The 15,969-nt window shown below is 56.9% G+C and overlaps 1 protein-coding gene across 3 annotated transcripts in view; it reads right to left on the bottom strand.

Moving 5' to 3' along the window:
- Positions 1-11,969, bottom strand: part of TRPM2 (transient receptor potential cation channel subfamily M member 2) — a 104,128-nt gene extending 92,159 nt beyond the window's left edge. For 2 of the 3 annotated variants that reach the window (XM_055373718.2, XM_055373712.2), the window contains exons 1-3: positions 11,885-11,969; positions 8,276-8,544; positions 7,405-7,493 (exon numbers count right to left, since the gene is read on the bottom strand). In XM_055373718.2, coding sequence (XP_055229693.1) covers positions 7,405-7,493; positions 8,276-8,440 — 254 coding nt within the window. In that variant the 5' untranslated portion in view covers positions 8,441-8,544; positions 11,885-11,969. Of the gene's footprint in view, positions 1-7,404; positions 7,494-8,275; positions 8,545-9,863; positions 11,411-11,884 lie in introns of those variants that run through there. The other variant, XM_055373713.2, reaches the window with a different exon arrangement.
- Between the last annotated feature and the right edge of the window lie 4,000 nt (positions 11,970-15,969).

The raw sequence follows: 15,969 nt of genomic DNA, 5'->3' as shown, positions 1-15,969 counted from the left end.
GATCTCGGATGTTTCTACACTCAGTTTCTCAATCATTAAAATGGGAAAAATAATTTTTCCCCGATGTGCACCCTACAAATCCAAATCCGTACAAACCCCTAAGGTCACACTCAAGGCACTTCAGACTTGCAGGGATCTTGCGAGCACCTGATGTTGAGAGGTAAAGCCAGCTAGACTTCTGGATTGGGTGCGGACTTGGAGAACTTTTCTGTCTTACAAGAGGATTGTAAAATGCGCCAATCAGCACACCGTAAAATGGACCAATCGGTGCTCTGTAAAATGGACCAATCCGCACACTGTAAAATGGACCAATCCGCACACTGTAAAATGGACCAAGCCATGCTCTGTAATATGGACCCATCAGTGCTCTGTAAAATGGACCAATCAGCACACTGTAAAATGGACCAAGCTGTGCTCTGTAAAATGGACCAATTAGCACACTGTAAAATGGACCAATCAGCACACTGTAAAATGGACCGAGCAGTGCTCTGTAAAATGGACCAATCAGCACACTGTAAAATGGACCAATCAGCACACTGTAAAATGGACCAATCAGCAGGACACGGGCAGGGACAAATGAGGGAATAAAAGCTGGCCACCCCTCCAGCCAGCAGCGGCAAACTGCTCAGGTCCCCTTCTACGCTGTGGAATCTTTGTTCTTTCGCTCCTCACAATATATCTTGCTGCTGCTCACTCTTTGGGTCCGTGCCACCTTCAAGAGCTGTAACACTCACCGCGAAGGTCCCCGGCTTCATTCTTGAAGTCAGCAAGACCAAGAACCCACGGGAAGGAACCAACTCCGGACATAATGTGACCTCCACTGTTTATGGATGAGAGATCTGGGTCGGAGGTGGGGAAAGGAGTTCCGTAGACAAGGACCTGAGCTCTCTCATCTTGCTCCAATGCTGCCCCAAATGTCCTTGTATGTTCCTAACAGCCTATCACAAGCTACCTCCTGTCCCTCTTGTCCTTGAACGATCACCTCTGATGAGATTGGAACTTGAACCTGCATGGCGTTTGCAAGCCTGATGTGATGCTGGAAACTGCATTGCGGCCACTGATCCAGAAATTACATCACCGGAGAGCTCGCTCGGAACTCGGCCCAGATAGGCGTAAACGGGACACCACCCCCGGCACCCCACGGGAAATGAGAGCTCTTGGAGGTGTATTCTCTCCAACCTGGGCTCCTTCCTGCCACCCGAGGGGGGCTCCCTGTCCCCCCACCTCCCACCTCCCCCACCCCCACCGCACGTGCGCCTGAATTCTGAGGCATCCCCTCCAGTCTCTGCGCTTCACAGATGAGGATTGGTGGCCCAGGGAAGAGAAGTCATCTGCCCAAGGTCATGAGATCCATGGTGGCAAAATGTGAGCACAAAGGTCTGGACCACGGTGGCCACAGCAGACACGGAAATGAGACGAGTCTGTGCAGAGCTGAGGAGGGTTACCAGGACGTGGGGCTAAGCAGTGGAATTACCCAGGCGGGTGTCGAGGGGCTCCAGGTCTGGACGAGTGGGGTAGGAAGACCCTACCATGCTTAATGGAAACATGTAAGTGGTATAAATAAATCTGCTTCAAAAGCTGTGTTTGTGGCAGACGATGCTCACCACTCGTTCCACCCTGGTCTTTCCACAAGAAGGAGGGACATTCCATCCACTCCTCAGGAAGGAACAGCCAGGAACACACCTGGTCCCTCTTCCCATGCTGCTGCAGTGACCACCGTGGTTGGTGAGATGAGAGAGGCTTCTGTGCGGGACAGACTCGGCGCAGCAGATCTCAGGTTGCCTTCTCAGAGGGGCCTGCTTTCAAGGTGGTGTCTGGGGACGGGGCTTTTGGAGCGTCTCTCTGTCCCCTGACTGCTAGGAGTGCTTTGCCGGGCCTGGACTGTTCCTGCAATGGTTTTATGCTGAACAGCTGCTTTCCTGCTGGGAGTCTGGGATTTGGGTGGTTGCCATGCAGAGGGGCCCACGTGGCCAGCGCAGGATGCACGTCCTGGGCTCTGAGCCTCGAATGGGCTTTGCAGGTTGCCACGTTCTTCTCGGCTGGAGGAAGGAGCATGCATGGCGCCTGCACAGGAGAGCAGCAGCAGCCTGCCCTCAGATTCTCCAGACTCGGCCTGTGTCTTTCTCCCTTGCTAAGCCCATCACGTAGGCCTTCACCATGATAAACCTTAGCTGTGTGCACAGCTGTGAGTCCTAGCAAACCCCTGAGCATGGGGGATGGCTTTGGGGACCTCCAGAAGCAAGTCTGTCCTGCTTACATCTGATCCAGGTCGGCACCCCTTCCTCTCTGGGCCCTGTTGCCCCAAGGGTTTCCACTTCCATGTGAGAGGCACGCAGAGCCGACCAGCAGAGGCCCCAGACCCACGGGGCCTCACCTAGGCTTCTCAGGACACAGCAGGTCAGGGTGTCAGTGGCGTTCAAACCAGAGTGAGTCCCATCTTGAATAGGCGCTGGGTGAAATGAGGCTGAAACCTGCTGGGCTGCCTTCCCAGACGGTTAAGGCATTCTAAGTCACAGGATGAGACAAGAGGTTGGCACAAGACACAGGTCACAAAGACCCTGCTGATAAAACAGGGTGCAAGACACTGGCTAAAACCCACCAAAACCAAGATGGCGACAAAAGTGGGCTCTGGTTATCCTCGCTGCCCATTACACGCTAATTATAATATATTAACATGTAAGAGACACTCCCAGCAGCACCATGACAGTTGGCAGATGCCATGGCAACATCAGAAATACCCTGTATGGTCTGAAAGAAAGAGGAAATCAGTTCTGGGAAATCCCCGCCCCTTTCCCATAAAACTCATGAATAATCCACCCTTGTTAAGCACATGATCCAAAACTACCATAAAAATAGCCAACCAGCCAAGCACGGTGGCTTATGCCTGAAATCCCAGCACTTTGGGAGGCCGAGGCTGGTGGATCACCTGAGGTCAGGAGTTCCAGACCAGCCTGGCCAACATGGTGAATCGCATGAACCTGGGAGACGGAGGTTGCAGTGAGCCAAGATCATGCCACTGCACTCCAGCCTGGGCGACAGAGCGAGACCCCGTCTCAAAAAAAAAAAAAAAATAGCCAAGCAGCAGCCCTCAGGGCTGCTCTGCCTATGGAGGAGCCATTCTTTTATTCCTTTACATTGTTAATAACTTGCTTTCACTTTACTCTGTGGACTCGCTCCAAATATTTTCTCGTGTGAGATCCAAGAACTCACCCTTGGGGTCTGGATCGGGACCCCTTTCCAGTAACAAGGGTGAGCTCCGAGGCTGGAGCACCACTGCTCTACAGACCCTGCTCCTTCCACACGGGGCTCTTCATCACTGTCTGTACATCCAGCCCTCCATGGCCGCGAGTTCTGCATCTGCAGATTAAGCCAAACGCAGACTAAAAATATTCAGGAAAAAAAAACAATTAAAAATAACATAGCCAGATGCAGTGGCTCACGCCTGTAATCCCAGCACTTTGGGAGGCCGAGGCGGGCAGATCACGAGGTCAGGAGTTTGAGACCAGCCTGACCAACATGGTGAAACCTCGTCTCTACTAAAAATACAAAAATTAGCCAGACGTAGTGGCGCATGCCTGTAATCTCAGCTACTCGGGAGGCTGAGGCAGGAGAATCGCCTGAACCCGGGATGTAGAGGTTGCAGTGAGCTGAGATTGAACCACTGCACTCCAGCTGGGAGACAGAGCGAGACTCCGTCTCAAAAAAAATAAAATAACAACACATTGGCCGGGCACGGTAGCTCACACCTGTAATCCCAGCACTTTGGGAGGCTGAGGCGGGTGGATCACTCGAGGTCAGGAGTTCGATCGAGACTAGCCTGGCCAATGTGGCGAAACCCCATCTCTACTAAAAACACAAAAATTAGCCAGACGTGGTGGCGCACGCCTGTAGTCTCAGCTACTCGGGAGGCTGAGCCAGGAGAATCCCTTGAACCCGGGAGGCGGAGGTTGCAGTGAGCCAAGATCGTGCCACGGCACTCCAGGCTGGGTGACAGAGCGAGACTCTGTCTCAAAAAAGAAAAAGAAAAAGAAAAAACCCACATAACAACAAAAATACAATTTTTTTTTTTTTTTTGAGATGGAGTCTCGCTCTGTCACCCAGGCTGGAGTGCAATGGCACTATCTCGGCTCACTGCAAGCTCCACCTCCCGGGCTCACACCATTCTCCTGCCTCAGCCTCCAGAGTAGCTGGGACTACAGGCCCCGGCCACCACACCTGGAGAATTTTTTGTATTTTTAGTGGAGACGGGGTTTCACCATGTTAGCCAGGATGGTCTCGATCTCCTGACCTCGTGATCCGCCCGCCTCGGCCTCCCAAAGTGCTGGGATTACAGGCGTGAGCCACCGCGCCCGGACAAAAATACAAATTTTTTAAATGCAGTATAACTATTTTTATAACATCTACATTGTATCAGGTATTATAAGTAATCTAGAGATGATTTAAAATATGCTGCTCTCCCTCTCCCTCTCCCTCTCCCTCTCCCTCTCCGTCTCCCTCTCCCCTTTCCACGGTCTCCCTCTCATGCCGAGCCAAAGCTGGACTGCGCTGCTGCCATCTCGGCTCACTGCAACCTCCCTGCCTGATTCTCCTGCCTCAGCCTGCCGAGTGCCTGCGATTGCAGGCGCGCGCCGCCACGCCTGACTGGTTTTCGAATTTTTTTGGTGGAGACGGGGTTTCGCTGTGTTGGCCGGGCTAGTCTCCAGCTCCTAACCATGAGTGATCCGCCAGCCTCGGCCTCCCAAAGTGCGGGGATTGCAAACGGAGTCTCGTTAACTCAGTGCTCAATGGCGCCCAGGCTGGAGTGCAGTGGCATGATCTCGGCTCGCTACAACCTCCACCTCCCAGCCGCCTGCCTTGGCCCCCCAAAGTACGGAGATTGCAGCCTCTGCCCGGCTGCCACCCCGTCTGGGAAGTGAGGAGCGTCTCTGCCCGGCCAGCCGCCCCATCTGGGAGGGAGGTGGGGGGGTCAGCCCCCGCCAGGCCAGCCGCCCCATCCGGGAGGGAGGTGGGGGGAGTCAGCCCCCCCGCCCGGCCAGCCGCCCCGTCCGGGAGGGAGGTGGGGGGAGTCAGCCCCCCCGCCCGGCCAGCCGCCCCGTCCGGGAGGGAGGTGGGGGGGTCAGCCCCCCGCCTGGCCAGCCGCCCCGTTCCGGGAGGTGAGGGGCGCCTCTGCCTGGCCGCCCCTACTGGGAAGTGAGGAGCCCCTCTGCCCGGCCAGCCACCCCATCCGGGAGGTGAGGGGCGCCTCTGCCTGGCCGCCCCTACTGGGAAGTGAGGAGCCCCTCTGCCCGGCCAGCCACCCCGTCCGGGAGGGAGGTGGGGGTTCAGCCCCCCGCCCAGCCAGCCACCCCGTCCGGGAGGAAGGTGGGGGTTCAGCCCCCCGCCCAGCCAGCCGCCCCGTCCGGGAGGGAGGTGGGGGGTCAGCCCCCCGCCCGGCCAGCCGCCCCGTCCGGGAGGGAGGTGGGGGGCTCAGCACCCCCGCCCGGCCAGCCGCCCCGTCTGGGAGGGAGGTGGGGGGGTCAGCCCCCTGCCCGGCCAGCCGCCCCGTCTGGGAGGTGAGGGGCGCCTCTGCCCGGCCGCCCCCACTGGGAAGTGAGGAGCCCCTCTGCCCGGCCACCACCCCGTCTGGGAGGTGTACCCAACAGCTCATTGAGAACGGGCCATGATGACAATGGCGGTTTTGTGGAATAGAAAAGGGGGCAAGGTGGGGAAAAGATTGAGAAATCGGAAGGTTGCTGTGTCTGTGTAGAAAGAAGTAGATATGGGAGACTTTTCATTTTGTTCTGTACTAAGAAAAATTCTTCTGCCTTGGGATCCTGTTGATCTATGACCTTACCCCCAACCCTGTGCTCTCTGAAACATGTGCTGTGTCCACTCAGGGTTAAATGGATTAAGGGCGGTGCAAGATGTGCTTTGTTAAACAGATGCTTGAAGGCAGCATGCTCGTTAAGAGTCATCACCCCTCCCTAATCTCAAGTACCCAGGGACACAAACACCCTGCCTAGGAAAACCAGAGACCTTTGTTCACTTGTTTGTCTGCTGACCTTCCCTCCACTACTGTCCTATGACCCTGCCAAATCCCCCTCTGCGAGAAACACCCAAGAATGATCAATAAAAAAAATAAAATAAAATAAAATAAATTTAAAAAAATAAAAAAATTAAAAAAATAAAGTATGCTGAAGGATGTACATAGTTTATATGCAAATACCACACCATCTCATATCAGTGACTTGATATGAGATTTTGGGACTGATATGAGATACGGGATTTTAGTATCCGTGGGTGTCTGGGAACAATTCCCCAGGGATGCCGAGGAACAGCTGTTGTATTGGTGACCGTGAAACTCTGATGATGTACCGAGTACACTAGAGGTACCCTGGGGCAACACAGTCTTCTTCTGTTTCCCAAGCACAGGATGCTTCTCCCTTCCCATATTCAGTAAATATGAGCCGAAGGCCACTCTCTGGGAATTAATACAATACTCTGCTTTCATCCCAGCCCCCCAAAAGCTCAGCAGCTAGCAAGAAAGATGAACACAGAGCCACACAGTTACAGCACGACAGCTGGGATCAAAGAGAAACACACAGTGCGGTAGGAGGGAAGCTCACTTCCTGGTAGAGGTTGTATAGTCAAGGAAGGCTGCATGGCAGAGGCGGCATCTGCAATAGGCCTTGAGGGATAAGTAGGAGCTCACCAGGCAATGGAGTAAAAGGAGGAAGCGTGTGGCCCATTTGTGGAAGAGCATGAAATGGGTGTTGCTCAGGGAGGGCACACAAACATGAATCAACACTCTGTTCATACCTAAAGGGGCGCCAGCTGCGGGGAGCACCATCGGCTCCGGAGGGCCATATCCAGCCACTCAGAGACAGTGGCCATGTTGCCTGGGCGGGGGTCTTGGCCACACCTGAGTCGTGGGCTCTGTGGGGAGGAGGGGCAAAGGGGGCTCTGTGGGGCCTGGGGGCAAGTCGGGCCTCTGGCTTTGGCAAGCTGTGCAGGGGGGCAGTCTTCTGGCCATGGACTCTCCCTAAGGCCCTTCCAGTTCCTGGACCCTGAGACTCTCTCTCTTGGGGTGGGGGCAGGTGTGGAAATGAGAGGATTAGAGGATGTATCTGTGTTCAAACCACTGGGCCTCGCCGCGCGATAGCGCCGTTATGACCCTGAACAAGTCACCTAAACCCTGCACTTTGGTCCCTGCATCTGCGAGGCAGGATGAGGGTCAACTGTCCCCGACAGGAGGCTTGTGAGGGTTAGATGGAAATGCTCTATGGACTCTAAGCCTCGTATGGAGACAGAGGTATCTCCAGTGACCCTTCACTGAGGCCCTGAGGGGTCTTGGCCTGATCAGCTACTCCATGTGGGAATGGAAGGAAGAAGTCAGAGGCCTTACACACAAATCACGTCACTTACCCAGCATCAGACAGTTTGGAACTTTCCACAAAATACACGCATTCTTTCTTCTTGATGTTTTCAGGAATCCACGAACTGAGGCTTTCTTGCTGAAGGTAAAGATGGCACATTGAGATCTTCCAACATTCGAAAGAGCACACCCAGCCCCCTGGAGACACATCTGAGCTCCTTGAGGAGCTTCCGCACTACTTGATTGAAGGAAGGAAGCCTGCGCGACCCTGAGCCAAAGATTAGAAGCACCTTGCCAAGACTCTCAGGTGGGGATTCAGGAGGGAGGAATGAATCTAAGAAATCATTTCCTCTTGGGACCATTTTGAATGTGCGCGCACCTTACAGTTTATACAGCAACACCACCTTCCTTGGGAACAACATGGTGTGGTGGAAAACGTGGAGGCTGGGGATCTGGGGACCTGGATCTTGCACCATCGGAAAAAGGGCAGCCACCCTCCTGCCTGCCTGGCAAGGGGACTGCAAGATGCCATGTGCTTTCAACACACTTGTGTCTTCGTATCCAGGGCTTTGGGGAAAGCTAGCCCAGGCCCAGGCCCTCCCAATCAGATAAAGGATGTGAAATCATTATGCAACAAGGTAAGCACGGGTAACAGATTTCCAGGACTCTAGCGCAACATTTTTGAGTGAACCCGGTGATTTCCCAATCAGACCAACCACGGGAAGTGGTCATGCAACCCACAGAAGACGAGACACGCATCACCCTCCCCAGTTCTGTTCTCCCAAAGGTATGGTTGGGCAGGAGCCCCCAAGGTCAGCAGACCCTTTCCCACCCCCGTCGTCACAGCCTCAAGCTATGACCTGCCCAACGGTGACCTCCGTGGCCACGTGCCAACTGCAGGCTGACCAGCAGAAAGCCTACCTTGTCATTGTTGCCGAAGGGGCACTGCAGCCTCCAGCTCTTGAAGAGGCCGCTGTTGCTGCGCCGGAGATTGGAGACCATCCCCAGGTCAGTGACCCTTCTGGGCAGCCCCTCAAAGCCCTCCTCCTGCTCCGAGCCAGCTTTCCTCAGGGCTGAGGGCTCCATCCTGAGACCCCCACGCCAGCTGCAACCAGGCCTGCTGCCCTCAGGACTGCTGCCCTCTCTCCAGCTCGCCACACTGGGGGTTCTAGAGACACATGGGGTGGTTGCTGAAATAGATCAGAGACAGGAAGATGAGGCTGATGTTCTGAGAGGACCTGGTCACATGCTTCCTCATGTGAAGCCTTCATCCGGTTCTCTTCACCAGCCTGCACATGTTCCCAGCTGCCTGAGCTGTGCCCCTTGGCTGGGGCCCCCGGACACTCTGGGGGAGTACATGCACATGCGGGGGTCCCAGCAGCCGTTCATAATGGTAACAACCTCAGGTCACTGCAGGGCCAGAGAAAGAGCTCCCTCCCCCATGGGTGCAGCTGCACTGAGCACCGCACAGGGAAGTCTCCACCGCCAGCACCAGCTGCCGGCGACATGGTTTCGCAACTGTACAATTCTGCACAGCTCCTGCTTCCAGACACCAGTGACTACTTTCATATTCCAAAAATTTTTTAAATAGCCCTCACTGTCCACAAAGGAAGTTTCTTTTTCTTCTTGTTTTTTGAGACAGAGTCCCACTTTGTCGCTCAGGCTGGAGTGCAGTGACGCAGTCTCGGCTCACTACAACCTCGGTCTCCTAGGTTCAAGTGATTCTCCTGCCTTAGCCTCCCCAGTAGCTGGGATTATGGACGCCCTTCACCACACCCTGCTAAATTTTTTTGTATTTAGTAGCAACAGGGTTTCACCATGTTGATCAGGTTGGTTTCAAACTCCTGACCTCAGGCGATCCACCGGCCTCTGCCTCCCAAAGTGCTGGTTTTACAGGCGTGAGCCACTGTGCCCAGCCTAGAAAGAAAGTTTTGGGGAGTACCACATCTCTCCACTCCAGGAAAAAGACAATACTTCAAATGAATCTTTTTCTCTCATATCCTTTCTCCCTGGCTCTGATGTGGCCTTCATCACCGAGGCCACAAGAAGCCACCGGATGACTGCCCTCCCTTTACAAATGAGGAACATAAGCATGTTCAAGCCCTGCAGGGCCTCCCTGAGCCCCTGACACCCACAATGTTCTCATGAGGTCGTCCATGGTCATCCCCTGCCACTGCCCCAAAGGTGTCAAGGGGAGGGTTGCTGGGATGCAAAAGATCTGACTGGAATTCCCCCCTCATCCCTGCCCTGAAACCCGATCTCTGGCCACGTCCTCTCCACTACACATGACGGTCACTGTCAGACAAGCCTTTGCTCTGCCGTCCCCTCATCACATTAGGTGACTGAGCCCCTTTTTGGGGCCAGGCAGCTCGAAGCTCGGTGCCGGGCACTTGGGGCTGAGCTACTGGCTGCTGTCCTGGGGCAGGCACTCTCAGGCAACCCCACCTCCCCCTCTCCCTCCTCCCCTTTGCCCCTTGGCCACACTCATTCCGAGACCCGTAAACTTCACTGGCAGGATGGCAGGGATGCCCTGCCCGGCCTTTTCCTGCAGTTCTCAGAGCAGATGTTGTGCCGCATGCCAGTGGGGTCTTTCCAGGGCCATGAGCTGTCCCCGCAGCCACTGGCCCGGCTTCACAACCAGCTTCCGAGGGAAGCAGAGCAGCAGAGATGTCCCCAGTGGCAGGAGGAAGAGGAGGCTCTAGAGAGATCGCAGTAGCACCGCAAGGGGACCCAGACTGCAGGTGGCTCCCCAGGCAGGCGGTCCACCCTGCACGGGATGAGGATGGCTCCACGCTGGAAACGAAGACCCCAGCATCAGACGGGAGGGTCCACGGTGTGGGACTCTCTGCCTTAAGACCAGCATGTTCTGTTCACACGCTCATCTTTCAGGCAGCTGTCCACCTCAGCACAGCCCCTGGGGTCTTGTGCAGGTTCCTCTAATCCCAGTGGCAAGCGGGCCCTGGGAAGCAGGTCAGACCTGCTCCAGCACCACCCGACTTTGCAGGAGGCAGCCAGGAGCCCCTGTGAGCATCTGATGCCCGCTGTGGGGGGGCCAATGGCTCGACCCAGTGCCCAACAGGACGGGTGCCTCAGCCTCAGCCCAGGGGTGCAGAACCCTGAAAACCCAGGCCTGGCAACGACCTTCCAAGGGCCCATCCAGCCCTTTCTGGGGTTCTTCTACCCAAAATTACAGGCTCAATCCCTTTCTCACAGGTCACCTGAGAACAGCTTGGGCCACCCTGGTTCACAGCTAAAATTCTCCACAAGCAGCTAGCACAGGTGTGAGTGTTGAGAGCACTCAGGTAGGAAATGAGCTTCCAGAAGACAGATGCATGAAGCAGGCCTGAGCAAGGCAAGGCCCCATGTGGGTGGATTTCCAAACCCAAGCCCTGCACAGAGCTATTCCCGGAGAAAGGGGTGCAGTGGAGCCCCAGGGAGCGTGGGTTGGGGCGACATTCCCTGCCCTTCAGGGTTAGCCACTGAGCAGCCCCTCCCTCAGCCCCGGGGGTCCCGCATGGCAGGGGTGGCAGCGGGAAGACCACTACCACCATCACCTAGGCCGAATTCAAGAAGACTCGTTGGCACGCGAGCCCAGGACCAGGCGACTCAAGAGGATCCTGGTGTGCCCACCCGCCCCCAGCCAGCCCAGCCCAGCCCAGCAGATGCTTCCCCGGGGAAATGGAAGGTTCTGTCTGGGCAGGGCGGGCCTCTGGCACCAGCAGGACTGGGACAGGCGCGCCCTGCACTCCCTCGGTACACCGTGTGGCCTCCCTGCCCTCTCTGGAGGTTGCTCGGGCATCTTCTGAAATCCCCGCGTGAAAGCCAGCGCTTCGGAGACTGGACAGGCAGAGGCGGGTGCGGGAACGGAGGAAGTAAGCGCCCCAGAAGCGGGCCCTGCGGTCCCGGAGGACGGGTAGGGGCACGAGGACGGCTGAGTCCCTCATCCCCGGGTCCCCTCGCGCCAGCCGGACAGGGTCGCTCCAGCGGCAAGGCGTCCCGCAGACAGACCGCACCCGGCTCCCAGTCAGCGCCCCGCGCCTCTGCGCACACTGGGTGCTCCAGTCCGCGCCCCGAACCCCACCGGTGCCCCTGCACCAGCGCCCCGAACCCCGCCCGCCCCTGCACCCCACCGCGCCCTGCACCAGCGCCTCAAGCCCCACCCGCGACCCTGCACCCCGCCGTGCCCTGCACCAGCGCCCCGAACCCCGCCTGCGCCCTTGCACCCCACCGAGCCCTGCACCAGCGCCCCGAACCCCGCCTGCGCCCCTGCACCCCACCGCGCCCCTGCACCCCACCGCGCCCCTGCACCCCGCCGCGCCCCTGCACCCCGCCGCGCCCCTGCACCCCGCCGCGCCCTGCAGCAGCACCGGGGCCGGCCGCCTCGGTCCCCGCACTCCGCGCCCCTGTACGCACTCGGCACCCCGGTCCGCGCCCCTATACCCAGCCTCAACCTTCACAAGCTCCCGGGACGACCGCCTCAGTCCCCGCACCCGGGCTCGCGCCCTCGCCCCGGCCCCGGCGGGCACCTACCTGCTCGGAGCCGCCCGCGCCCCGGCGTCACCCGCGTCCCCGCGCAGCACCGCCGCCCTGGCCCCGCGGGGCCGTCCACATCTCGCCCGAGCGTGCGCCGCGTGCCCGGTGCAGTGGAGCCGCCCGCAGCGCTCTGCGTCACTCAGCCCGGAGAGCGTCCCCCGCGCCGCGTCCCGCGCCCGCAGCTAGAGCCAAGGACACGCCAGGGAAGACTGGGCCCAGACACCCTGCCTGCGGGCCCGCCCTCCCCAGCGACCTGGAACCGGACACTCGCGCGGATGTGTGCCTTCGGAGGGTTGGGGGCACGTGTCTCCTTTAAACCGGCGAGTGCCGCGATTATCTTTAAGCCCTGAATGGCCAACGGGAGCGGGAAAGGCAGGACAGGAGTCGCAGGGGGACCTGGGCCTGAGTGAGACCCCCCCACAACGAGACTCAGGACCCCCTGCTCGACGACCTCTGCAGCCCCCCCCCCAGCACCCCAGATGTGGCCCCGAGCCAGGGACCATTCCCAGTGAGAGAGGCAGGACCCCAAGGCTGGGGCAGGCTCAGGGCCTGCTCCCTGGATGTGTCACAGTGGAGGGGACAGGAACAGCCAGAAAGATCAAGCCCAGCAGTCCCCATCGCGGCAGGTGCTGGCCACAGGGCCCCATGGATGTCTAACTCCACCCTGTGTGCTGCCCACTCTCTGGCTTGGGGAGGGACGGGGACTGCCCTCTGATGCCTGAGAAGGTGAATGCGCCTTTCCCAAGTGACCCAGACGCCCTTTCACCCCACAAAGCCACACTGTCCACCCCTTCCTTGCCACCAGCAGGTGATACCCGGCTGCCATTCCTGGGCCCTGCTGGCCTCCGTGTCCAGGGAAGTGAAGAGGTCCTGTGGCCTCTGATCTGGGAGGAGGGAGGGTGCCCCCAGACTCCTGCCTGACCCGCCACCCTCATTTCCTCCCTTGGTGTGCAGGCCTGCTGCCCGGACTACTGCCCAGAGCACACACCTCTGGAAGGTCCTCCACACATGAGCCAGCCAGCAGTGCTGGCGCGCCAAAGGATGTCCACCGTCTCACTAACCCACCAATCCTGGTGCCTGCAAAGTGGTGGGAAGGCGGTCATAGCCCCTGGTGTAGGACAGCACTCAGGACACGGTCGCCTCTTCAGGACACTGTGCTCTGCACAAGCATGGCCGGAAGCTGCCCTCCAGAGTGGCCAGCACGGTGTCCCCACACACCCACAGCTGCGCCCTGCTGGACGGTACGGTCCTCCGCCCGGTCCACCCTGCAACTAGACACAGTGTCCCCACACACCCGCAGCTGCGCCCTGCTGGACGGTACGGTCCTCCGCCCGGTCCACCCTGCAACTAGACACAGTGTCCCCACACACCCGCAGCTGCGCCCTGCTGGACGGTACAGTCCTCCACCCGGTCCACCCTGCAACTAGATGTGCTCGACGAGCACCCGCTGCAGGAGTTGGGTACTATGGCAACGAGCAACACCCCCAGAGAGGTGTCTTAGAGCCCCCTTAACAGACAAAGGAAGTGAAGACCCCCTCCCTTTCACCCTCTCCATGTCAGCAGAGCCCCATCCAGTGCCCCTGCCCTGGGTGCTTTCTGGCTGGAGAGCCATCTCGTTAACTAAAAACATAACCGCAGGGCAGTTAATATTTTATAAGACAGTCGTAACTGCAGAGCCATCTGCGAGATGGGCTGGACGCTTGTTTCCAAGTATCCCGGGGCCTCTGTGGGAACATCATTTAAGGTGAAGTAGGTACCAAGCTGACCATCTCTGATGAAACAGCCGGGCCCACATCGCCCTGGGAGCGGCTCCTGCCTTTCTAGAGAAGAACCGCACACTCCACAGAGGGCCATGTCTGTCTGCCCGGACGCTGCTGCAGTAGCAATTACGCGATATTCTTCCCATAAAAGAGAGGACACGCGACCATAAAACCCGATTGGCAGGTACCAGTCTCCATTGAGAGTCCTCTTGAGTTCAGAGGAGAAAGCACTTGGCACAAAGTGTTTCTCACAGTGTGGGCACGAGGCCCAGGTAAAAAGGGCCCTGCTCTGGCAGCAGGAGGAAACCACAACTGGAGAGAAAGGCAGTGACAGGGCCGCAGGCACTGGCACACTCTGGTCCTGAGTGAGGCGCGGGAGCAGGTGACAGGCGGCGGGCTCCTCAGAGGACACTCCAGGAAGGAGGGAGGCCCCAGCTAGAGCAGGAGCAGCAAACTCTCTGCACAGGGCCGCATGGTCGCTGTGGCAGGCTTTGCCGGCCATGTGGTCTCTGTCCCAGCTCCTCGCCTCTGCCCTTGCAGTGGGAAGGCAGCCGTGGGCCATTCGGCTGACCCTGAACGACACGGGTTTCAGCTGCGGGGATCCACTTCTATGCAGATTTTCTTCCGCCTCTGCCACCCCTGAGATGCTAGACCACCCCCTCCTCTTCCCCCTTCTCCTACTCACAGGAAGACGGCAAGGCCTTTATGATGACCTGCTTCTACTTAATGTAAATATATTTTATCTTCCTTATGATTTTCTTAATAACATTTTCTTCTCTCTAGCTCCCTTTATTGTAGGAATACAGTTTATAATACAACATACAAAATATGTGTTGATGCTATCAGTAAGCCTTCCTTCTGGTCAATAGTGAGCTATTCATAGTTAAGTTTTAGAGGAGTCAAAAGTTATGCACAGATTTTCAACTTTAAGGGGTGTTGGAGCCCCCAACTCTTGAGTGGTTCGAGGATCAACTACATAAATGAATCAGTATGTTACGTGGTTTGGCTCTGTGCCCCACCCAAATGTCATGTCAAATTGTAATCCCCAGGCGGGGCACAGTGGCTCACACCTGTAATCCCAGCACTTTGGGAGGCCGAGGCAGGCAGATCACTTGAGGTCAGGAGTTCAAGACCAGCCTTGTCCAGTGGTGAAACCCCATCTCTACTAAAAATACAAAAATTAGCCAGGCGTGGTGGTGTGCGCCTGTAATCCCAGCTACTCGGAGGCTGAGGCAGGAGAATCCCTTGAACCCAGGAGACAGAGGTTGCTGTGAACCGAGATCGTGCCACTGCACTCCAGCCTGGGCAACAGAGCGAGACTCTGTCTCAAAAAAATTGTAATCCACAGTGTGGAAGGTTATTGGATCAAGGAGGCGTTTCTCATGAATGATTGAACACCATCCTCTTGGTGCTGTTCCCGTAATAGTGAGTGAGTTCTTGCAAGATCTGGTCGTTTAAGTGTGTGGCACCTTCCCCTGTCTCTCTCTCTTACTCCTGCCATGTGAGACACCTGCCCGCTTTGCCTTCTATCATGATTGGAAGCTTCCTGAAGCCTCCCCAGAAGCAGAAGCCACCATGCCTCCTGTACAGCCTGCAGGACCGTAAGCCAGTTAGGCCTCTTTCCTTATAAATTACCCAATCTGAGGGGTTTTTTAATAGCAATGCAAGAACGAACAAATACAGTATAGCTGGGCACTAATATTAATTAAACTTTGCGGACTGGGCACGGTGGCTCACGTCTGTAATCCCAGCACTTTGGGAGGCTGAGGCGGGCAGATTAGTTGAGGCCAGGAGTTTGAAATCAGCCTGGCCAACACGGTGAAACCTTGTCTCTACTAAAAATACAAAAAATTAGCCGAACATGGTGGTGCATGCCTATTGTCACGTGCGTCCGTGTGAAGAGACCATCAAACAGGCTTTGTGTGAGCAACAAGGCTGTTATTTCACCTGGGTGCAGGCGGAATGAGTCCGAAAAGAGAGTCAGCAAAGGGAGATGGGGTGGGGCTGTTTTATAGGATTTGGGTAGGTTGTGGAAAATTACAGTCAAAGGGGGTTGTTCTCTTGCGGGCAGGGGTAGGGGTCACAAGATGCTCAGTGGAGGAGCTTCTGAGCCAGGAGAAGGAATTTCACAAGGTAATGTCATCAGTTAAGGCAGGAATCAAGGCAATGTCATCAGTTAAGGCAAGAATCAAGGTAATGTCATCAGTTAAGGCCATTTTCACTTCTTTTGTGATTCTTCAGTTACTTCAGACCATCTGGATGTATACGTGCAGGTCACAGGGGATATGATGGCTTAGCTTGGGCTCAGAGGCCTGACACCTA

Source organism: Gorilla gorilla, chromosome 22 (genome assembly GCF_029281585.2).
Source record: "Gorilla gorilla gorilla isolate KB3781 chromosome 22, NHGRI_mGorGor1-v2.1_pri, whole genome shotgun sequence".
NCBI lineage: Eukaryota > Metazoa > Chordata > Mammalia > Primates > Hominidae > Gorilla > Gorilla gorilla.
Note: the sequence above shows the minus strand (reverse complement) of the source record. Positions and strands in the feature narration are given on the sequence as shown.